At 53.2% G+C, this 23,093-nt stretch overlaps 3 protein-coding genes across 4 annotated transcripts; 2 read left to right on the top strand and 1 right to left on the bottom strand.

Annotated features, from left to right (window-relative positions):
- Window positions 1-606: 606 nt before the first annotated feature.
- SPRED3 (sprouty related EVH1 domain containing 3) lies at window positions 607-8,195 on the top strand. The gene is made up of 4 exons (XM_036747912.1): window positions 607-2,877; window positions 3,435-3,505; window positions 5,627-5,761; window positions 6,056-8,195. Exons 1-4 carry the CDS (start codon window positions 2,550-2,552, stop codon window positions 6,728-6,730), a joined length of 1,209 nt encoding a protein of 402 aa, XP_036603807.1. The 5' UTR covers window positions 607-2,549; the 3' UTR covers window positions 6,731-8,195.
- An 858-nt stretch (window positions 8,196-9,053) lies between these two features.
- Window positions 9,054-11,683, top strand: FAM98C (family with sequence similarity 98 member C). 2 transcript variants are annotated; one of them, XM_036747839.1, is made up of 7 exons: window positions 9,054-9,166; window positions 9,264-9,463; window positions 9,598-9,732; window positions 10,029-10,213; window positions 10,676-10,753; window positions 10,886-11,002; window positions 11,253-11,683. In XM_036747839.1, the coding sequence occupies exons 1-7, from the start codon at window positions 9,087-9,089 to the stop codon at window positions 11,544-11,546; spliced, it is 1,089 nt and encodes a 362-aa protein (XP_036603734.1). In that variant the 5' UTR covers window positions 9,054-9,086; the 3' UTR covers window positions 11,547-11,683. The 2 variants fall into 2 exon arrangements, with proteins under 2 accessions (XP_036603734.1, XP_036603735.1); XM_036747840.1 differs by lacking the exon at window positions 10,676-10,753 and having other exon boundaries at window positions 11,253-11,681.
- RASGRP4 (RAS guanyl releasing protein 4) lies at window positions 11,662-22,485 on the bottom strand. The gene is made up of 17 exons (XM_036747841.1): window positions 22,358-22,485; window positions 18,727-18,908; window positions 17,970-18,075; window positions 17,797-17,859; window positions 17,295-17,426; window positions 17,029-17,179; window positions 16,025-16,198; window positions 15,208-15,324; window positions 14,597-14,872; window positions 14,103-14,183; window positions 13,884-13,988; window positions 13,657-13,775; window positions 13,293-13,437; window positions 12,459-12,495; window positions 12,276-12,374; window positions 11,986-12,131; window positions 11,662-11,863 (listed from the first exon to the last, which is right to left on the bottom strand). The coding sequence occupies exons 1-16, from the start codon at window positions 22,378-22,380 to the stop codon at window positions 11,998-12,000; spliced, it is 1,944 nt and encodes a 647-aa protein (XP_036603736.1). The 5' UTR covers window positions 22,381-22,485; the 3' UTR covers window positions 11,662-11,863; window positions 11,986-11,997.
- Window positions 22,486-23,093: the final 608 nt, after the last annotated feature.

Genomic DNA, 23,093 nt, shown 5'->3' with positions numbered 1-23,093 from the left:
GGAGGAAGGGATAGGGTTCTGCATGTGGTGGAGACAGAAAGTCCTGAGTTCAAATCCAGACCTGACAGTTACTAGCTGTGTGACCCTGAGGGAGTCATTGCTTCTCTCTGAGATTTAGTTTCTTCATCTATAAAAAATTAAGAGATTGAACTAGGTGGTCTTTCAGGTCCCTTTCAGCTCCAAATCTATTATTCTCTTCTGTCCTTGGGAAGCTCTTTGTGCAAAATGATGGGACCACAAGTAGGGAAAGATGAGGAATGAAGGATGAATAGGGGACAGGAGCAGTGTAATGAGTAGAGAAAATGGCTGTGGGAAGATGAATAGGAGACAGCCAGTCATTAAATATTCATTAGGTGCCTACTATGTGTTCAGCACTATAGAGAACCAGGAAATACAACGAAAAGCAAAAGACCCTCCATGAGTTCCCAGCCTAAGAGAGAGGCCACATGCAAACAACTATGCGCAAACAAGTTATAGACAAGATAAGTAGGAGATAAATCAACAGAGGGAAGGCACTAGCCTTAAGGAGAATCAAGAAAAGCTTCCTGTAGAAGGTAGGATTTTTTTTTCTTGGATTTGAATAAAGCCAGGAGATAGAAAATTCCAAGCATGAGGTTCAGCCAGTGAAAATGTATGGAGTGTCTTGTTTAAAGACAACGGGGGTCACTAGATTACAGAGTACTTGGTGGGGAGTAAGGTGTAAGACCACTGGAAAGGGGGACGGGTTATAAAGAGATTTAAAAGCCAAATGGAGAATTTTATATTTGATCTCAGCAGTGACTGAGACCTCCTGGAGTTTATTGAACAGGGGGTATGGCACAGTTAGACCTGCTCTTTGGCAGCTGATTGGAGGATGGGTTAGAGAGGAGATAGACCCATGGCAAAGAGATCAACCAGCAGTCAATTTTGTTCAGTCATGAAGTGATAAGGGCCTGTACCAGGCTGGTAGTAGTATCAGAAGAAGGAGATATATAGAAGGGATGTTGTGATGGTAACATTGACAATATTTTGGAACTTGGATATAGAGAAAGAAACATGGAAGGACCAAGGGTGACCCCTAGGTTGTGAATCTGATCACCCTCAAAAGTAACAGAAAAGTTAGGAAGGAGATGGGGTGGGATGAAAGATGAGTTGTTTTGGACATGCTGAGTTTAAGAAACTCTGAAGGGATCACAAGTGGAAAACGTTAAAGAAGCCCTGGTCTGTAGGACATCCAATTTGAGATGTTTAGTAGACACCAGGAGGTTCAAGACTGGGAGTCAGCAGAAAGGTTAGAGCTAGAAAGATAGATTTGAGAATGATCAGCATAGAGATGATTGAATCCATCTGAGCTAATGAGATCACCAAGTGGAGAGAGCCCAAGGATTGAGCCCTAGGGTGGCGCTGATGGTTAGTGGGCTTGACCTGGATGAAGAATCAGCAAAGGCAGCTGGGAAGTGGTCGGATGGTTAGGGGAAGAACCAGGAGAAAGCAGTGTCCTAAAAACCCAGAGAGAAGGAGAAGGGAAAAGAGATCTCCTTCAACAAGAAGAAGGAGCTGAACAACAAAGAGGTCAAGAAGGACGAGGGTTGAGAAAAGACACTTTAATCATTTGGCATTTAACAGATCATCACTAACTTTGGAGGGGAAAATTTTGGTTGGATGATGAAGTTGGGAGCCAGACCATAGAGAGCTAAGAAGGAGGTGAGAGGAAAGGAAGTAGAAGCATCTTGTAGGTAGCCTTCTTGAGTTTAGCCACAAAAGGGGAGAGATAGGACAGCAGCTAGCAGGGACAGGCAGGGAGGATGGGGAAAATGGGGAAATGCACATTCTGAACCCTCTGTCCCTCTCCCCCTCACCATATGTACGTGGTTCTGGTTCAAGCGGTAGTGATGACTCCAGTGGGGCTGGCTACCATTGGATGGTGGGCGTCTGAGCCAGGCGGGCATATGCCAGGCCCACCAGAGCCAGTATCTTATCTGTTGGGAATGCCTTGGACCAGAGTATAAGCAACCTCCCTGGGAGAGGGGGCCAGGAAGGTGCCTCCACAAAGAGGTGTGAGACTGAGCTGGGGACTGAGGGGGAGATAACTAAATTGCTTTGTGGAGTCTGGGATGGTACAATGAATTGTGTCCAGAAGCTGGAATGAAGATGTGGCATGTTTGGGGTATTTGATTATCTTAAGGTATATTCAAGATAATGTGGGCCATTTTAGGGATATCTTTGGAGGGTGCCTGGGGATTTAGAATGTTGGATTGGGGTGTGTCAGAAATGTTGGAACAGATTTTTGATGGTCCATAAGAGTGTATTTGAAATACCTATGACCTGTGTGGGGAGAATATATTTAGAAGCAGTATGATCTAATTGGGTAAAGAGATGTCCTCAGTTAAGAAGGCCTGAGATCAGGTTCCACCTTTGGCTTTGTGATCCTAGGCAAGTCATTTTATCCTGGCAATTCCTTAAGACTATAAGGTACAACTCAGGTGCTGATCTGCATTGCTAGAAGGGGTTTTCTCACTGGGAGCACCTTATGCCAATAAAATCACAGGTCTGGACCCCCAAAATACAAAATGTTTGGTGCTGGTATACTTAGGTTGTTCCATGGGGGTGAGAGACCAGTCAGAGGAATAAAAGCCCAAGGGTGTCAGAGCACATGCTCAAGGTGTGGGGGGGCCCGTGACCCCTCCTCCTCCCCGGGGCCCCCACTGCCCCTCCACCTCCTATGGCAGATGACCCTGAAGTGCACATTGAATCCGGGCCTGGTGTACACCAAAGCGAACCCCATCTTCCACCACTGGCAGCTGGGTGACCACAAGTTTGGCCTGACTTTCCAGAGCCCAGCAGAGACTGACACTGTCCAGAGAAGCATGCAGACTGCCCTAACAGAGCTGGTCCAAGGTAGGTGATGGGGGGGTGGGGTAGGAGAGAAGGGTGCTGGAAGAGAAGAGTCAGATGTATGGGGGGAGGGACACCAGGGACAGAAAGTCCCAGGGACTAGGGAGCCTGGGCCAATAAAAGAAACTCCTCTCCATACCCAGATGAGGAATCTGGCCACTGAGTGCTAGCCTGGCTGGTTCTGAATATAAACCAAATCCCTGATTTGTCTTTTTTCTTTTTAGGGGGGAGGGGTTTCCCCCAAGTGCACAGGTGTGCTGTTGGTCCTGAAGATTCCTTCTTCAGCTAAAGTTTACAAACTGAGACTGTTCCCTCCTCCCCACTCTGCTTGTTGTTTATCACCCAGAAGGACCAATTTTTTAAAACAATCTAAGATCCACTTAGAGAGCTCTGAACTGGCCAGTTCCTCTTTCCAAATTTTCCTATTTGTACAAGAGGACTGGACCTAGCAGTCTCAGACCCCTTCCAGCTCCAAATGTTATGATCCTACCATGGGATTGAAGGCAAGGGTTAGCACCCTCCCCCTGCCCCCAGTCTCATCCCCTTTTTTCTCCTCCCAGGCTCTCTCTCCTCACCCTCTTCCTCTTCTTCCAACACCTCCCAGGAGCCCCCAGATGTCCTCTGCACCAAGGTGAGTAACTTGGGAAAATGTTGCCTGAAAAAAAAGACTTAGACATCAGGGGAGACTTCAGTCTAGTGTTCAGATACCAAAAAGGTCATCATCATGGCATTGTTCTGTTGGGGCAGAACTAGGACCAATGGTGGGGTCTGGAAGTATAGTAGGGTGGAGAAAAAAAATCATTATGGAGTCACAAGACACATTTGAACTTTGCCTTTGCCACCACCAACCTGAGAGCAAACTATAGGATCAGAGGCCACTAGGGGGCGCAGTAGATAGAGGGCTAGGCCTGGAGCCAGGAAGACCTGAGTTCAAATCTGTCCTCAGACACTGTGACTTTGGGCAAGTCACTTACCCTGTGTCTGCCTCAGTTTCCTCCGTTGTAAAATAAGTATAGTTATAACACCTACCTCACAGAGTTGTTGTGAGGATCAAATGCTGGCTGCTCTCATTGCAGTTTTAGAGCAGGCCATCAAGTTCACACCCTTCTTTTATAGAGAAGGAAATTACAATTGAGAAAGATCTGGCCCTTCTTTTCATCCCCCAGTGCTCAGCATCGGATTGCCTGGAATAGGGTATACCCCTAACCAATGCAGGCTGAGGGTGAAGTGACCTGCTCCAGGTCCTTCAGCTGCTAAGTGCCCTAGGTGGTATTTAGCTCAGGTACAATGCCCTAACCACTGCACCATGCTGTCTCCCAGCCCTCCTCCAGCCTGGCATTCATGTGACCCTCCCATTCCTTCCCTCCGGGTTTTCTGGGTTTCACTTTCTTTATCTATAAAATGAGAGGAGCTTGACAAGAAGGGTCTTCAGGATTCTTTGAGAGGCAGTGGGCGGGATTCAGACCAAGGAAGACCTGGGTTTCAATCCTGCTTCAGATACCAAGAGCCTGGACAAGTCACGTGACTCCCAAGCCTCAGTGTCTCCATCTGTAAAATGGGGATAGCAAGAGCCCCTCACTCATAGGGTTGTTATGAGAACTGAGTGATAAATATGTGTAAAGTTGTCTAGAAATGTCAGCTCTTATGATTTTCAGCTGGTGATCCAAGACTGACAGAATGGGGTACTTTCAGCCTTATAGCTAGACAGTTTTTTTTTCTTCTGCTTACTTATTTTACAACTGAGGAAACTGAGGCAGACACAGGGTAAATGACTTGCCCAAGATCATAGTGTCTGAGGACAGATTTGAGCTCAGGTCTTCCTGACTCCAGGCCCAGCCCTCTATCTACTGCGCCCCCTAGTGGCTTCTGATCCTATAGTTTGCTCTCAGGTTGGTGGTGGCAAAGGCAAAGTTCAAATGTGTCTTGTGACTCCATCAACTATGGAATGGGGGTGCCATGTAAGGTAATGTGCTCTCCATCCCTGGAGGTATCCAAGCAGAGACTAAAAGAGGAGATTTTGGGAGGCAATGCAGGTGGAGTCAGAAACTCTTGGTTCAAAGCCCACTCTTCTGCTTACTACTTGTGTGACCTGAGGCCCGTGGTAACTCTCTGGGCTTCAGGTAAAAAGCTTATCTTTAAATGAGGGAGTTGAGAGGCAGCATTATGGCTCATGTGGTGGACTTGGAGTAAGAAGTCCTGGGTTCAAATCTTACCTCTGATACTCAGTAACTCTGATCATGGACAAATCCCTTAAACTCCATGGGTCACAGTTTGACCACAGTAAAACAAAGGGGTTGGACTAGATATGGCCTCTAAGGTCCTTGAAATCCTTTCTGGCTCTGAGAGACTAAATCTAAGGAGGTATGGGAGTAGAGGCCCTGCATACAGCGTCATTACCCTTGGACCATGTCATTCTGAGGTTGGGGGAAGGGCTGATGATGACACTGGAGGACAGAAGGAAACCCAGTGCTGGGAACAGATAAATCAATCAGCATGGAGGGTAGGGATTCGACCAAAATGGGCTCTGGCCTGAATCCCATAGGCTCCAGAGGTTTCTCAAGCAGAGGAGGGTATGGTCAAAGCTAGGCTGTGTGAATGGGGAAATCTGGAGCTTGGGCAAGGGATTGAAAGGGGTGGGACCCAGAACCCCGGGGACATTATAGAGGGGATTATAGAGGCTTGGGTAAGGGGGATGCTGGGGTGGACCAGCACCGAAGACATCTGACCCACTCCCTACTTTATACCTCTCCAGACACACCGGGACAGCCAGTCTTCTTCCAGCTCTATCCGCCAAGAGGCTAGGCCCCCAGATCCAGCTATAGTCACTAGCAAGTCGTCTGGTTTGGGCCCAGCCATGACCTCCCAACGTCGGCCTTCCCACGCACAGGTGGGACTGCCCCAGCCCTCAATTTGCCTATGGTATGAGGTGGGAGGGGATAGAGCCTGAGTTCCAGGGAAGCAGGGTCTGGAAGACTGTCCTCAAGAGCACCTGGAACATGGGGGTGGGGGGAGGGGAATGTAGGGGGATGGCTGCACTTGGTACCACCTCTGGGTCTCTGAGGAATTCCGGATGGGGACTTCCTGAGTGTCTAGGGGATGAAATGCTTAGCTCGAAGGAGCAGTACATTCATTTTATCTTCTAACCACTTTCTTTCCATGTTTTCTCCTTCCCATACACCAGAGCCCTCCACAACTCCAGCAACTTCAGCCCTTCCCGGTCAGGCCTGAGGCCCCAGGAACCATGCCAGGCTGGGTGGGCCGGGGCTACGAAGATTATCGGAGAGCCGGCCCGCCTCCTGTGCCCCTGGCCGTGTCCTGTGTGATGCGCTTTGACAAATCGGGCAGCACGTCGCCTCCCCGCCAGGCGGCGAGCCCCACAGTGCCAAGGACCCGGGCGTCCCCACCCCCGCCGCCCCCAACTCCGGCTCCAGCCCAGCTCCTGGCCAAGGGCTCGCCGTCTTGCCGCGTGACGGCGAGCTTCGTGCAAGAGGCGTCCGCCGCAGACGCTACGCGCTGCGTGCACTGCCGGGCCCTGTTTCGCCGAGGCTCAGACGGGCGAGGGCGACACTGCCCAGAGGCCCCGGACCCAGGGGGCCGTCTGGTGCGCCGCCTCAGTTGCCTCTGGTGTGCGGAGAGCCTTCTTTACCACTGCCTGTCGGACGCCGAGGGCGATTTCTCGGACCCGTGCGCCTGCGAGCCAGGCCACCCACGCCCAGCTGCGCGCTGGGCAGCCCTGGCTGCGCTGTCCCTCGCAGTGCCCTGCCTCTGCTGCTACCCGCCCTTGCACGCCTGCCACTGGGCCGCGGTACGCTGTGGCTGCCCTGGCTGTGGTGGCCACCACGAGGCGGCCCGGTGAGTGAGGCCTCGGGCTGCGATGGGGCGGCCCACAACCTGCGGTGCTCTGCCGTTCGAGCCCAGATGTGGGCAGCCGGAGCGGGGAGCACCAGAGCCCAGACGTGCAGCTTTGGAGGCCAGTCCTGGAAACCCAGAGCTCGAATCTTGCCTGGCCTCCAGCCAAGGCTGGCCACTGGGATAACATCGCTGACCCTTCCAGTCGCCCCTCAGCAGCTCGTGCCCGCCTGGCTCCCTAGATCCGCTGGGAGGCATCTTGTTCTACCCTGGTACTCTGGTCTTCCCTCCCAGAAAGCTCAGTGGACAACAGGGACTACGATAACCTGCTGCTGCCCATCCAGCGCCTCCTTCCCCCAGCTCTGGAAACATCCCTTCCGACTCTCCTGAAGGCCCTTCTCTTCTGAACTGAAGAACTCCATCCGACCCCCAGACTGTGGCCCCTCCACAAACAGCTAAGGAAGAGGAGGGGCGTATACTGAAACGTTGAGACTGAAGTCTCTCCCTTCCCTCTTCCCCCTTACTCTTCCGGGTTCCAGAGCCTCCCAAGATCCAGGCACTAAAGGGAGTGAGCCTGTGTCCCAGTCAAGGTTGGGAAGGCCTGCCCAACCTAAGAGCCACGGCTCAGGGGCCTTATAGCTGCTGACTTCTGGGTGGAGAGGGAGTGGTGCCTCTCCCTCCTTCCATCCCTCCCAAAGTTTGGGCTCAGACCCCGGCCCCGCCCCATCTCAGCACCTTTGCCGATACTTTAAATTAATGATCTCTCCTTCCCTGATTGGCCCAGAGTATCTGTGGATCTGACTCCTCTTCGGGTCCTTTGGGAGGGAGAGGGGAGGGAGGGAGAGCCTGAGAAGCAGGGACACCAGAGTCCCACCTCTCCCCACCACCTTTCTCCCTCTCTGTGCCTAGGTCTCCTCTTGCTGTGGAGAGGGGAAAAATTTCTAGACTTCACCTACCTCGTTTTTAAGGGTGGGGGGGAGAAGAGGGTGTGTGTGCTGTAGGGTGCTCTGGGATGTATTTATGAGGACAGGTGGGACCCTCTCTTTGCCCTGGAGCTTCCCATGCCTCAGTTCCCCACCTTAGCCCACCTGTCACCCATGACCCTCCCACCCCCTCCAGGCTTAAGCAGACTTGGGACCCCAACAGTGGGTCAAAATTCTCTTCTCTGTCCAGGCCAGGGCCCCTCCCTATTTCTATTTCCTTGTGCCAGGAATTGGGGGAGCTGGACCTCTCTTCTCTGGTTTGTCACCTTAAGAGTGTACCTTTTATGTGGGACAAAGCTGTGGAACAAGAGGAGGGTGTTATAGTGTGGGTATTTTCTTCCCTAACCTCAGCTCTCCCCCACCCCCCAGGAATTGAAGAAAACCTGAGGGAGATCCAATATAATGGCTTTAAAACACATTTGTTGCTAATTCACTTGCAGCCTGGCTTGCTTTTTTTTTATATTTAGTAAGCTAGCCCTACCAAGAGATAGTGAGGTCTTCATCTGGCTACTGGAACATCCAGGAATAGCCTAAAATGTGAGGGATCACGTTGCCAAAGGAAGTTGCCAGCCAAAGGAAGTTGAGGGAAATTCCAGTGCTGGGAGGCCAGTCGTGGATCTAGAGCTGCAAAAGGCTTCAGAGGTCACCTTTTACAGAGAGGGAAACAGGATCAGAGGAAAAGTTTCATCTGCCCGAGGTCACAGAGGTGGGAGATAAAGAGTAGGCAAGCTATATGTCACAGTGAATGTGCTGGGACTGCACTTGGGAAGACCCGAGTTCAATTCCAGCTTCAGATATTAACTAGCTATGTGACCTTGGGCACACAACCTCTCTCAGCCTGTTTGCCCCTCTGTAAAATGGGTGTCATAACAATAGCATCTCCCTCAGGATTGCTGGATAGAATATATTCCGTTAAAGCGCTATATAAATGTAAGAATATTCTTAAAGCTCAACGCAAATGCTCGTCATTATTGCCAGGGTTCGAACCCAGGGCCTCTGACTCCAAATGCAGTGCTTTTCCACTGTACTTCTGCCTGTCCAGATCCATAGGACTGGGAACAGACTTAGCGGAGGGGAAGGAGGCAGGAGCACACGTACACATGTACACTAGCGCGCGCGCGCTGAGGTCATGCCAACTGAGGCTGGACTCTTCCACCCCTCCCGAGAGCTCCCTGGCGGAGGTTCTGGCTGCTATGGGAACCAACGCCCCCTCGGCCTTGAATTTGCCGGCTCGCCGGAGCGGGGCGGGCCAATAAGGAGGCCCGCCCCCGAACTGGGAGGTTCTTAAGCCGAAGCCGGCTGCGGTCCGAGGGTGGGGCCAATCGTTCAAAGGTGGCTTCTCCGGGTGGGAGGGCCCTGGACCCGCAGGAGGCCTGGGGGATGGCGACGTCGGAAGAGGAGCCGCCGGCGGGGAGCCTGGAGGAGGCGGCCTGGCTGGCGCGGGCCGTGCGGGCCCTTGGGTAGGGGCTGGGCAGCAGCGCGCTCGGGGTGGGCACGGGCAGCCTGGAGCACCTGCCGGAGCCGGCACCGCCTCACCTCCGCCTCTTCCTGGGGCAGGTGCGAGGTGCGCTTCCCGGAGAAGGAACCCGGCGCGGAGGCGGAGGCGGAGGCGGAGGCGGGCGCGAGGCTAGCCGAGGCCGCGGCCCGCGGAGTGTCGTGCGCCCACTTCCGAGCCCTGTGCGCGCGCCTGGCAGCCGAGCTCGGCGCGCTGGGGGCCTTGAAGGAAGGGGCGGTCCTGAACGCCGGAGATGGGGACGGTGAGCGGAGCGAGCCCGCGGGGCCGGACTGGCCCGGGAAGGTGGGGGGGGGGGGAACCGCCCGTGGGAGCGTGTCCCGATGGCGAGCACGGGGCGGGCCCCGCCCCAGGGCTCAGCGGTCCCCTCCCCCGCAGGCCCCGAAACGGAGGACTGCTTCCTTCTGGAACTGAGTGGCCTGCTACGGGAGCTGCACTGCCCGGACCGGGCCCTCACGACGGGGAGCCCCACAACTCGGCTCCGAAACCCCGGCAGCCGCCTGCGCCTGCTGCGTGAGGGACTGGAGGGGGTGGTGGCTTCCGGGGGAGTGGGGGAGGATTCAAACGCAGAGGCGGGGCCGGCATGGGCAGGGGGCGGGCGTAGACGCCAGCAGGGACGGGGATGTTGAGGGGGGAGGGGCTGGGACGTGAGACGGCTGAGGCCAGGGCAGGCTAATTCAGAAGCTGGAAGAGGGGATATGGATCTGAGAGCACCGAGTTGGAATTGAGGGGTTAGGGCTGTAACTTGAAGGCGGGGCCGTAGGGAAGAGGAGCCGATCCCTCCATCCTTCCCTCTGTTCCCTTCTCAGGCTTCCTCTGTTCGGAGCTTCAGGCAGCTCACCTCCTGAGTCTCCGCAGCCCAACTGAGCCCTCCCGTGCTGAGGCACTGGAGAAAGCTCAAGGGGAGCTGGCCCTGACTCTACAAGCTCTGGGGATGCCCCAGCCGGAGCCAGGAACCCCAGCCAGCCAGTTGCTGAGAGATGTCCACGCAAAGGTGAGGGGCTCCTTCGCCTCATGGGCACCTTCTCAAAGCTTCCAGACTCGAAGGGAAGTTTCGATGGCTAATGCTCCCTCTTCTCCCACCGCTCTGCCCCTCCAACCTCCTTTCCTGCCCAGTTCTAGGCAGCCCATCGCTAACATCCCTCCGTACATCCCACACCCACTCTGTAAATTATCATTTCCTCTCTGCCCACCCTCACCACCACCACCACCCCCCCCCCCCCCCGCCCTCATTTCCCCAGGTAGGACTAAGCAAGGATAAACTATATTCTAGCCAACTCCAGATTCTGCAATCTACAACTGGGGTCCGGCTTTCTTCTTCCTTGTCTCCTCCTCAGTACCAGCACTAGAGGAGGGGCAGGGGAAATATCCTGTGAAAGAGCGAGCCTGGCAAAATGCTTCCCCTCTAGTTTTTTTCCTTTCTCCCCCACAAACCTCCCTTTCCCCCTCCTTCTAGATCTCAGATTTGCTTCCCTCACTGCCCCCCGGACACCTGGACCCCCTACTCACTCAGCCTCTGGATGCTCCCCGATGGGTATGAGAGATTCCCTGCCCCCCATGCCCTTTCTAGGACAGTTGGAGGAAAATGGTGGTGAGGGAAGGTTGTGGATCTGGGAACATGGCAGTTTGGGGAGATGAGGGGTGACTGGCTGGTTCCCTGGCTTAGGAGGCCCTGAGTACCCTCTCCAGCTGCCTACGGAATCAGTATTGCTACCGCCGACGTCTTATGCTGACCAGGCTGGATCTCACAGCATCTGCCTTCCATTGGACAGAGAGGGCCCAGGTGGGTAGAGATGAGGACAGAAAGAGGAGCTGCTTGTTCAGCATTCTCAGGGTTTGTGCTGAAACAGTCTTAGAATCTTGGATTTTTAGAATGGAAGAGGTGGAAGGGGCCTTAGAGCTCATCTGGCTCTCTCCCTTGCATTTTATATATGGGGAAACTGAGATCCAGGATACCATATAGTGAGGAGCTTTGCTGTCAAAGCTTGGGACGAGTAGAGTTGCTCTCCCAGCCCATCTTGTTTTCTCCCCAGACCCAGGGTACTGCCATGACAAACGTCTTGAAGCCCCTACGTAAGGGCCTGGCCCCCGAGTCTGAAATCTCCCTTGCCCACGTCTTAGCTTCCCGTGCTGACCTCTCCCGACTGGTCCCAGCCTCAGGTCGAGCTGCCCGTCTGGCCACCTGCTGCCCCATCAACAAGGTACTGATGGGCCCAGTCCCTGACAGAGGGGGCCGGCCCAATGAGCTGGAGGCCCCTATGCCTAGCTGGCAGAGCCGTAGAGAGGCTGGGCACCAGCGTTGGGGACGGAAGAAGAAGAGACGGTGAACAGGATGCTGCTATCCATCCCTCTGGAGCCCTTTGTCACTGGGGGACAGGGCTAAAGGACCCCAGGGTTTGCATCCAGCTCCCCTGAATTCCCGTTTCCACCAAAGCCAAGCTCTCTGGAAAAATAGATTTAATTTACAGTATCTGTGTCCCATGTTTTTGCCTATGGCTGGAGCAGGATAGGGGAGGGGGAGCAAGGTTGGGGATTTGGGCACTGGGGTTTAAGGAATAGGGGTCTCCAAAATCTCTGGCTTCAGCTTTGAGTCAGCACTACCCAGCTCCATATTAGGATTCTCCAGCACTGGCAGTCTGTGATCCTGTGGGTACATGGAAGGCCCTGAGGGCAGAGGCACTCTGACCAAGGACTCCGGCATTGATTGGGATCTCCCTTCTCACCCTTCACCCACTGTCCACCCCCCTGTCTCCCCTGCCTTCTTACCATCTGTGTCTCCTATAGCACAGAGGCAGGGGCCTTGTCTGAGGTAGACCCATCCAGGGGAGACTCGGTTTGGGTGCAGGCATGACGAAGGTGGGTCCTCTTTTGGGTCCCAGGAGATGATGGGTAAGAGGAGCTCTCTTCAGAACCTGAAAAGGGGGAAAGTGGGGTCTTGACCTCCCTCCTTGCAGCCGTCTAGTCCCTGGTTTCCTTCCCAGGGTTCAAGGGTCCAGTTCCTGCCACCCTCAAGGTCCATGCACTGGGAGCCAGGATCCCCTCAAAGGGGGCCTCACCAGTCGGTGGAGGGAGCCCAGGAGAGCTGGCTCCCACTTTCTTCCGGCACTCCACCTCCACTCGGTCCTTACAATGGCGGTGACAGCAAAGCCCACAGTCTGAGGGAGTGGGGAGGGGGCTGGTCAGTGAGGGTAGGATCGCAAAAGTGTCCCTCTTCCTCCCTGTCCCCCCCAGTCACTCACCCCGGCAGCGGTATCCCTGCTTGGTGACTCCCCAGAGCTGAGGAGAAAGCAAATGGGAGGGCCACCGGTAAGGACTGCAGAGTGCAGAGGCAGCTGAGTCTTGTTTTATTTAACTATCTAGCTTGGGACTATCTGCCTCCTGCCCCCAACCTTATTTTTTAGAGATAAGAACCAGCCCCATGATTTCATTTCTCTATGGAGCTCCGTATACCAAGGCAGGTTGACACCTATAGAGCGTCTTGTTAGAGTCTTGTTAGAGCACTGTCTGGAATACTGACAGATAGGTGGCATGGCCAAGGTCACTCAGCCAGCATGTATTAGAAGCAGGCTTTTAACTCTGATCTTTCTGGCTTCAAGGCTAGCCTTCTATGCCTCTAGCATGTCATTTTAAAATTTTAACCAATAGAAGCTATGGGCTTCTAAGTTTATCTTGGCTATTTTAGGCAGGGAGAGTGAATGGTAAGCCAGGTGCCCAGTTGTTAAGGGGGCAGTGGCAATGGATCTTCAGGGCCTGGACACTGAGGTCCTCGGAGGAGATTTGGGGCAGGGTGACTCAACTCTCAGACCTGAGGGATCCTTAAGGGGCACCTGATCAAACCCACTCATTTTCCACATAAGGAAACAAGCTTAAAATGAGGGACTTGTCAAGCAAGTTAGTAATTAGGGCTGGAAACCAGGGGGAGGAGACTGGCAGGGGGGAAGGGGGATCCCTGGGGTCCCTAGGGTACTGAACAGTTGGTCCTCAGAGGGTGGTGAGTGGAAGGGACCTTCAGCCTCATGGAGAAATGGGGCAGGGGGTGAGACACCAAGGGGAGGAGGAGGAGAGGTACTTACAAAACCACTGCAGCTGCCACAGAATGCGGGCTTCTTGAAAGTGACCTCATGGAAAGGGTGTAGAAATGACAGACCCAGCTTGGCACAGATGGCACTGGCCCGAAGCAGGTAGGCCGTCAGCTCCTCCTGGCTGAAAGGACCATCACTGGGCAAGTCAAGGTAAAAAAGGATCTGAGTCCAAGAACTTGGGGTTCTGGCTCTCCTACCCCTTTTCCCTGAACCTAGATATGCTGGTACCCTTCAAGGACATGGAGGGGTCCCTCGTGTTCAGGGGCCCCAATCCTCACCCCCACCCAAGGACCCAGGACTGCAGTTATACCCCCCACCCCACCCCTTTTCAGGGACCCCCATCTGTGCCCCTTACCCCTGTCGAGGGGGCGGGTGAAGTCCATGACAGGCAAAGGGAAAACTGCTGGACAGACGTTCGAAGTCTTCTTGAGAGATGGTGCCCCGGCCTTCTGGGTCATAGTTCTTAAAAATAGACTGTGGAAGGAAAGGACCCAGGCTGTCAACCTGAGCGCATCGCCTTTGCCAGCTCCCTCTTCCCCTCAACACACACACACACACACGTGCGCGTGCACCTCCTCTCACCTCCACCAACTGTTCCACATGTCGGCTCAGGGTGGTCCTGTCGGGCTTGGGGGCTACTCCGGGAGCCCATTCTACTATAAGCGGTGCTTTGAAGGGGGAGGGGGGCTGTGGAGAGGGACAAAGGGGGACACATTAGCCTGGAAGGCAAAGCCAGAGGGTTTAAAGTTCAGAGGTTTAGGGAGGGTGTGGGTGTGGTAGTGTGTGGTATGAGGTTCTCACCAGAGTCTTGGGGCATCGAGGCTCCCGGGCATAGGAAAGTTCATATATCTCGTCTTCTGTGTAGAAAAGATCCAGGGACAGCTGAAGGAGAGAAGGTAGGGCATCATAGCCTGTGCCCTTCTGCCCATCACTGAGCCCCTCCAGTCCCCCATCCCTGCTTCCTCAGGCCCACCCCACCTCATGCTTCCTTGGGACTCAGTGCTGGAAGAGACTGACATCCATGGAGAGGAAGGGACTTACCCAAGGTGGTGTGGCACAGCTAGTGTTAGCAGCTTGGCCCGGGGGTTCTCCCCACTGCACTGCACCTCCAGAATTAGCCCCCCTTCTTTTTAACATAATGTTTTCTTGTGCTGGTGCTGACCATAGACAGGACCATTTGCATGGAAGGTAAGGGAGTTAGCCTCCCTCCCTCCCTCCCTCCTTTTTACTAGCAGGGAAACTGAGCTAAGGAAAGGGAAGGGGCCCTCAGTTCTGCCACCCCAGTCTTCCTGCACCGTGAGCAGATGCAGCAGGTCTTCACTGGCACTGCCAGGTGGACGCTGGGCCTGGAGAGCCCTGAGCTCTTGCAGCCGAAGGTAGAGGCTATTAAGCTTGGCCACGTGAAGCTGCCCATCAGGCAGGCGGTCAGGCATGGCCTGGTGCAGTGAGACGAGGTCTTTCAGGTGGACGCCCAGGATGGGCAGGCGAAAGCCTGAGCAACCGGTCCAGGCCCGGCGATAGAGAGCATAATTGTTGTGGGAGCTCAGGAGTTCTGTCAGCTCCAGCAGGGTCTGAAGCGTCAGAGGAGAAAGAAGCAGACTGAAGGAAAGTAGACAGGACAAGGTGGCATGGCAGAGATAGAAGAGAGGTCAGGGCTGGACAAATCCCATCCCCTGGTCCTGAGGACCCAGGAAGGACCCTCAGAGACCACCCACCTCCTTTTCTAAGGGGGAAACTGAGCTTGCTCAGTGAATTAGGAGCAGTTGGGAAATAAAAAAAGATGGAGAGGGGACCCCTCCCCAGGTTCTTTGTGGGACCTATGGGGAAGCCAGGGGCACCCAAGGTCAGGCACTCCATGCTTAGGGGGAGCAGAGAGGAGATCCCGGGTCCCGTCTGGCTGGCTCACCTTGGTGCTGTCAGGGCTTAGGTGTGCGTGGGAATCCTTGAGCCGGGAGATGGCGCTGTGGCACAGGCCTCCAGTCACAGCCATGAGCGTGTTAAAATTTTGCAGTTGGTGCAGCCTCTGAAGGAAGGAGAAAAAGTGTCACATAGATGGACGCTGACTGGGGTGGGGGAAGGGTCAGGTCCCCATGTATAGACCGGACAGGGGAGTCAGGCACACAGGTGGGGGGGGGGGGCCGCAATAAGTCTAGTCTGTCCCCCACCCCAGTATGGTGGGAAGTGTACTAGATTTGGAAAGGAGTGAATCTGGGTTCAAAACCAACCTCAGACCCTAGCTGTGTGACCCTGGTCGAGTCATTTCACCCTATTTGCCTCAGTTTCCTCATCTGTTAAATGAGCTGGAGAAGGAAATGGCAAACCACTCTAGTATCTCTGCCAAGAAAACCCGATAGACAATGTCCAGGGGGGTCACATAGAATAAGACGTGACTGAACAAAACAACAAATACTCTGTCTCTGGGTCACTTGGGTGACTAAGTGTGACAATCGCCTGTGTGGCTTTGGGCCACAGTTCCTCTCTCTTGGCCTCAGATGAGGGGATTAGACCCCCCAGGTTTAAATCTGATTCTCTAAACATTTGTCAGAGTTAGGAGCAGGTAGGGGCAACAGGAAGTCCAAAGCACCTGGACTCAGGCATCTGAGGGATGGCCCCAACACCTGGCTCTTGGCCCAAAGCCTTGAGGAGATGGAGCTGAGGCCTGGGATGCTGCTACTTTAGAGGACAGATGAAACACTACAGGGTGGCTGGGGACCCAGCCTCACCTGGGCCACGTGGATGAACTTGTCCAGCACCTGGCCTCTCTGAGAGGGGCTGGGTCGGCTCAGAACCATGACCTGCACCCATCTGGACACGCTGTTGGTGAGTCCTACAGAGCCCTCCAGGGCCGGGCAGCCTCGTACTGAGCCATGGAGGACATAGCCACGCAGGTCCTGAGGCTAGGAGGAGGGGAGAGGTGCTCAGGAATGTCCTGTGCCACATGCCCAGAACTGCCCCAAAGGCTCAGGGAGGGGCACCTTCCATCAGCCCCTCTTCACAGCCCTGTCCTGGGATATAAACCCCAGAACTACTACCCATCTCCCTCAGCCCTAATCCCCCAGGGACCTCCATAGCTAGGTCTCAGGGTACAAGAATCCAAGTCACCAGAGCTGTCTTGGACCCCAAACCCTGAACACTGGAGCTTCCTGTCTCTCCTCCCAGCTAGGTCTCAGACCCAAGCTTTCATCTAGGCCTCTGTCTATGACACCCAGACCAAATTCCTGACACTCTCACAGCCCCTCATTCCCAGGAGGAAAAGCATCTGGCTCCCACATCTTCTCCCCTGACAGGCCTACCTCAGGACCTAATCACCTGCCCCCCTACTCCAAGTCTCCACCTCCCTCCCAGCCAAGTGTTAAGTCTCAAGTATCTAGATCATTCCTTCATCCAACAAACATTTGGACACAAAGGGACCTAGTTCTTGTCTTCTAGAATCTTGTTAAATCTTCTCCCCTCTGCCTCTGTCCCTAGTTCTTCCTTAGAACCTGAGTCCTGGACCCACCTAGGTCTGACCACTGGATGCCCTTGTTTCTTGTCCCCAGCCCTAGCTAACTTTCCCTGCTTTAAAGCTCTGTTTCAGGATGAAAGCATCCAGGACCTCCAACTCTGACTTCAGGACCTCTCTGCCTCTACCCTATAATGGGCTTTCTCAAGGTCCATGGGAGCAGGTCAAGGGTCCCTCTCCTCCTCTCTCCCTCCCCTTGACACTCATCCATCCATAGGCCTTCACCGTGATGGCCCGGAAGGCCCTGAACTCTAGGTCCGTGAGGTGTTCCGCCAGCTCCCCTGTCTGCAGGTGGTCAAAGATGAGGGATACTTTGCGTTTCTTCCCCAGCCCTGGGCTGTTGGGTGGGGGGAAGGGTCCCTCTGGGGGGCTCAGGCTGAGGAGGCAAAAGGGGTAGACAATTCAGAGAGAAGGGACATAGGGAAGCGATGACAGAGAAAAGAGGGGGAAGGGGCACAGAAGGAGAGAATGGACAATGACAAATCTCTCACCTCCCAGTGGGGATCCCTAGGCATCTCTGGGCTGCATTGCCCTCCTGCTCCACCAATTCCCAGAAGCTGCTGATGATTTCATTGAGGTGGGGTTCCAAGTGCAGGGCCTCGGGGTATCGGCCCATCCAGTACCTGAGAGAGAGGGTAAGAGGAGATCAAATCTGGGGGATCTCTGGGAGGGAGGCAGAGGGCATTTCTGGAAGCTGGTAGTGTGGGCTATAGGATTTCCTATATGAGCCGGGAGGCTCATTTAGTCTGTTCACATTTATTTCACAAGTGAGGAAAGTAAGGGCCAGAGGCTTAAAGCTGGAGAATCTTGGGTTGGGCGAGGTGTCTCTAACAGTTGTTCCTGTAGGCTGTCTATTGGGGGAAAGTTAGAGCTGTGTCTAGTGGAGCAGGCTCTGTGCTAAGGCATGTTGGGGGAGTTACCTGTGATTGGGGTTACATCCAGTGGCCAGAGTTGGCCCTGAGTCCTGGGTTACAGGAAAGAGGGGGTTCTCACCTGACTAGGTTACAGATCTGTAGCCGTCTCTGCTCTTGTCGGTCTCCATTAGCTTCCTGGTACGTAGGTCTGTTAAGGGTCTTCCCATGGCAGCTTCTCCCTCTCCCCACCTCAGTCATGGCCACCCCACACCTCCCTTTACACTTCTCCCACTCCCGCTCCCTGGAGGATATATGCTGAGCAGGCGCCGGGCAAGGTCAGCTGAGGACAGCACCCAGCTGTGCATGGTCAAGGCCATGTTGAGCATGTGGTCCCCTCGGCACAGCCCACCAGCCGTGTCTGTGTCAGGGTCGAGAGGGATGGGGTTGGGGAGAGTCCAAGAACACAAGGCATCTTATTGGGGTGGGGGTCACGATACTTAAAAAGATTACTGCCAAGTCCCATCCTTCGTTATCTAAGTGGAGACACTAAGGTCCAGAGAGGAATTGGACTTGCCATTAGCCACACGATGAGTTGGACCAGAATCTGGGTTTTCAGGGACTATCCAGCGACCCACACTTTCCCACTTTCATCAGAAGGGCAGGGATTGGAGGCTTGGCCAGAGGGTCAGAGGTCAGAGGACTCAGAGTTGGACAGTCAGTAAGTGACAGTTGATAACAACAATACAAGCTAACATTTACACCGTGCTTACTATGTGCCAGGCATGGTGTGAAGTGCTTTACTCTATTATCTCGTTTGATCCTGACAAAGACCCTGGGAAGTAGGTGCTATTACTACACCCACTTTACAGATGAGGAGCCTGAGGCAAAGGTTAATTGACTTGCCCAGGATCACACATGACTAAAAAGTGTCTGAGATCATATTTGAACAAAGGTCTTCCTGACTCCAGGCCCATGCTCTGTGGCACCTTCTGGTAGCCTGGTTAGAAGATAGGTGTGGGAGGGAGGGGTGTGGGGAGGAGGTGTTTGCAGTGCAGCGCTGGAGACTCACCAAATGAATGGATGCATTTCTCCAGTAATTCATCCAGGCTGCAGCCCCGGCTGAAGGGTCCCAGTGTCATGGAGGCCATGACTTTGTTGATCTCCCGGGGGCTGGGGCAAGTCATGTGCCTCCGGCCCTGGCGGGCCCTCCCCCGGCTGGGTGCCGTTCCCAAGCATTCCAAGTGACCCTTCCTGCAGGCAGAACCCCAGTGATACAGCACTCCCTTCTCTCTCCATCACTCCAGGCTGAGCACAGAGTGTCTCCGAAGCCTTGCCTCCATTTCACAGGTCTGTGTTGCTCCAGGCATCACTTCCTTCAGGCAGACTCTCAAGATTGCACCCCACCCCCACACACAACCCAAGGTCCCCTCCCCCAAAATATTGTGAATAGAGTCCTCAGATAGGGTGAGACTTGGAGGTCTAGATGTTTCATTTGTTTGCCAGTCTCCCCTTTAGCAGGACTCCAGGCATCTGGGCTGCCAGCTGTGGGGAATGGGGATGAGGGAGTACTCAGACACTAAGTCCAGGCTCCTCTGAGCTGGACTGAGTCCCCTGAGCTGAGATAGCTTCAAGGAAAGGTTAAAAATAAACGTTCCAGCATGGAACAGAGGAACCTCTGGGGAACTGGCAGGGGCAGGCGGTGGGGGAGACCCAGAGATGAAGGGAGCTTATGAGACCCAACATGGAAGGGGAAACGGAAAAGGAAAAAGAAGGAAAGACAGAGCAAATCTAGAGAAAGGTCAGAAAAGGAGAGAAAAGATGTAGAAGGGAGGGGCAGAAACACAAGGAAAATAATAAAAAAGATAGTTATGGAGAGTGATCACAGAATGTTAAAGCTGGGACAAATTGTCTAGACCAAATCTGTCATTTTACAGATGCGGAAACTGAGACCCAGAGAGGGGAGGTCTTTGGTCATAATGGGGCTGAGCTAGGTGTCTTGAGGCAAAAAAAAGGAAAGATGGAACCAGAGGAAGAGGTGTTTTCTCTTACACATGAATCCAAACTGGAGAAAGCCTCTGAGGCCTCCAGTCAGTGCACAGCTCCTCCTCCTCCCCCACCCAAGTCCTAGGGCATGAAGGCATCTGGGAGTGGCCCAAAACCTCAGCTCCTTCCCCTTCCCCTGCCTGGCTCCCCTTCCTCCAGCAGAAGGGGAAGTACTAAAGTCCTTTCCTTCTTCTGAAACCCACTTCCACCCCCTTCCCTCCTTGCTGCCCTTCTCCTACCTGCTGCCAGGCAGGTCTTTCCCTGTCCCTGGTCCTGGCCCATCTCCCTCAGAGGAGAGGAGAGCCCTGGTAAAATCAGGGGTCTGACAACCCAGCCAGCCCCAGCACTGTACGTCACATTTCCTGAGATCCCAAGAGCAACCTGAAGTTTCCAGTCCTGGGGGGAGCCCTAGGGACCCAGGTATGCTAGACTCTTCTCTTGCCCTACCCCTTGGGACATAGTGGTTTTCCAGGAGCAGAGCAGACTATTTTGGGGGCATCCTTGGGTGTGGGGTTGGGGCGGGGAGGAGAGCAGGCAGAGAGAGACAAACATATCAACATAGACAGATGGGTACGAATGACACAGAGTGATAATAATAACTCTCATTTCTAAAATGACATCAGGGTCATAAAGTGCTTCCTCCACAATGATTCTGGAAGGTGGAAAGTACAAATATCATCCTCATGTTACAGGAAAGGAAACTGACATCTAGAGAAGTTATATGACTTCTATAAGTTCACATTGCTGATATGAGATAGGATTTTAATCAAAGGACTTAGAGCTTGAAGATGCTCACCAAGTCTAACCTCTTCATTACAGACAGAGATAGAGATGCAGATAGAGATAGAGAAATAGATGAAGAGATAGAGAGAAATCTTCTGTTTCTTCATTCCCCTTCCCACAGAACCTTCCCCTGTAGCAAAGATAAGGAAGAGGAGACAAAAAGCAATTCTGCCAAACTAAATCATAAAACAACCATGCCTGGCCGTATATGAAATAATGCACACCCTTAGACCCCCGCTTCTCCAATGAAGCTGACTAGTCTGATTGGGTGGAAAGAGCTGCAGATTTGAAGTAAGAAGATTTGTGTTTGAACCCCAGATTCATTACCACTTGTGGAACACTGAGCTAACCTCTTACCTTCTTGGGACCTCAGTTTCCTCACCTCTAAAATGAGGCGGTTGGACCAAATGGTGTTTAAGGTTCCTTCTAGGTCTACAATTGCTCATTTTACAGATAAAGAAACTGAGTCCCCAAGAGATGAAATTATGAACTCAAGGAAAAGGTAAGAGGCTTGAATCTGGGTCCCCCTCTTTTTTTCTAAGTCTAGGGATCTTTTCATTACATCACAAGCATACGGTGTGAGCTGAGAGTGCGTACACACCATACACACAGCAACACGGCATCAGAGACAGGTGGTATCACAGCCACGATGTTACACTCAGACAGAGGGTTATAAATAACAGTGTTACAAGAGATACAGAGTGCTACACATAGGTATACACAGAGGGACCCACAGACTCTTCGGATATTGCAGAAAGATACAAACACGCAGAGATCCGTGTTTATACACATAAATAGGGAGTGGGGAGAGAGATAGAGACACAAAGTTACACATGGAGACAGCATTACAATGTTATACATAGTTGCAGAAACATAAAGACACAAAGTTCTCAGTGGAAACAGGTTCAGAGATAGCTTCAGTGTTATACCAACAGATACAAAGTTAAACTGCATACAGTTATAATGTTATACATAATCACAGACAGACAAAGTTACACATGGAGACTGTTACAAGGTTGAACATAGTTGTAGAGAGATAGGGACACAGTTACACATAGAGGTACATTGTTACATGTGGAGGGCCACTCAGACACAAGAATAAACAAGTTCCTGGACATTCATCATTTTGGCATTAGCTGGTACCTTAGTGATCATTTCAGCCATCCCCTTTCTTTTTATGGAGGAGAAAATTGAAGCCCAGAAAAGGAGAATGCTTTACCCAAGATCACCATGGGCCAAGCCACACATACTGCACCCCAGCCTGCAGCGTAGAAGAAGAGGAGTCTAGAGGAGACCCGGGCCCCTTGTCTCTTCCTCTCCTGCCTTTGGATCGACTCTCCCTCCCCGCCCCCCCACCCAGAATAGTGACTTGAAGAGCTCCTTCTTCCCTAAGAGAAGGGAAGCCTGAGACGGTTCTTAGAATATAAAGCATAGAGTGTCAGAGCTGGGAGTGCTGGAAGGAGTTGGAAAAACCTTAGAACAGAGAATGGCACAGCTGGTATGCCCTTAGAATAGAGAATGTCAGAACTGGGAGAGAATATCAGGGCTAGAAGATTTCCTTAGAAGAGAGAATCATAGCACTGGAAGGAAACTTAGAAGAGATAATGTCAGAACTGGAAGGCTCCTCAAGCATCCAATTTAATCCTCTCTTCTGCCTCTCTCCTCCTCATCCTTCTCTTAGGGATGAGAGACACTAAACTAGGCATCCTGGTTCTCTATTTATCCTTGACTAGATCATTTCCCTCCCATCCATCCTTCCTAAAATCCCCCCACCCCCAATTAGAGACAGATATAAAGAGAATGGGAGGGGCCTGGAGAATAGGAGGAAGGGAGTCAGTAAGGAAGGAGGGGCAGGAGCCAGGGGATCCCCTCACCTCTTGCTTTCTTTCCGGTTCATGTTGCCCCCTGGGGAGGGAGGGGAAGGAGGTCTAGGCTCCTAGGTAGCCCAGGCTGGGTTGGGTGTCTCTGGGCCCCTCCCCCTCAGGGCCCCCTCACAGCTACTGGATCCTGGACCTTTTTCCTCTCAGTGAAAGAGGAACTGACCCCCTTCCCCCTACTGCCTGTCAGAAAGAGAGGAAGAGACACAAGGACAGACCAGCCCTGGGTAGCCTGGGGGGAGGGGGATCCTCTGAGGTTCCTGCACTGGCACTCTAGCTCCGCCTGGGTCTCTGTCTCGTCTCACTGGGTATTTCTGTCCCTCTCTGTTTCTCTTGATATTTATCTTATCTATTTCACTATCTCTGCCTCTTTTTTTCCCCTCCGTCAACCCCAATTATCTCTGTCTCAGATTATCTTTTTATGGTCTGTACCTTTCCCCCTGACTCTTTCTCATTCTGGCTGAGACATCGACTTTACCACCTGCTTCTTACAGATGTTCTTCCAGCTCTCTCCATAGTGAATCCAGCTGTGCTAGAGGAGAAAACAGATGTTGTTCCCCTCCCCCTCAAGGATCTATGTGGCTGTACTTGGTTCCCTGTGAGACTAGGGAGGAGTGGAGGAGCCAAAATTGGCCTGGACCTTAAGGGTAGTTGGAGAAGCCCCCTCCTTACCCCAGAGAGGAAAGAGTGAAAGGAATGGATGGTAAAACATGATGACTGTAAGTGCTTGGAG

The sequence above is a fragment of the Trichosurus vulpecula genome, chromosome 2 (assembly GCF_011100635.1).
Source record: "Trichosurus vulpecula isolate mTriVul1 chromosome 2, mTriVul1.pri, whole genome shotgun sequence".
Taxonomy (NCBI): Eukaryota; Metazoa; Chordata; class Mammalia; order Diprotodontia; family Phalangeridae; genus Trichosurus; species Trichosurus vulpecula.
This window is presented reverse-complemented; position numbering and strand designations above follow the sequence as displayed.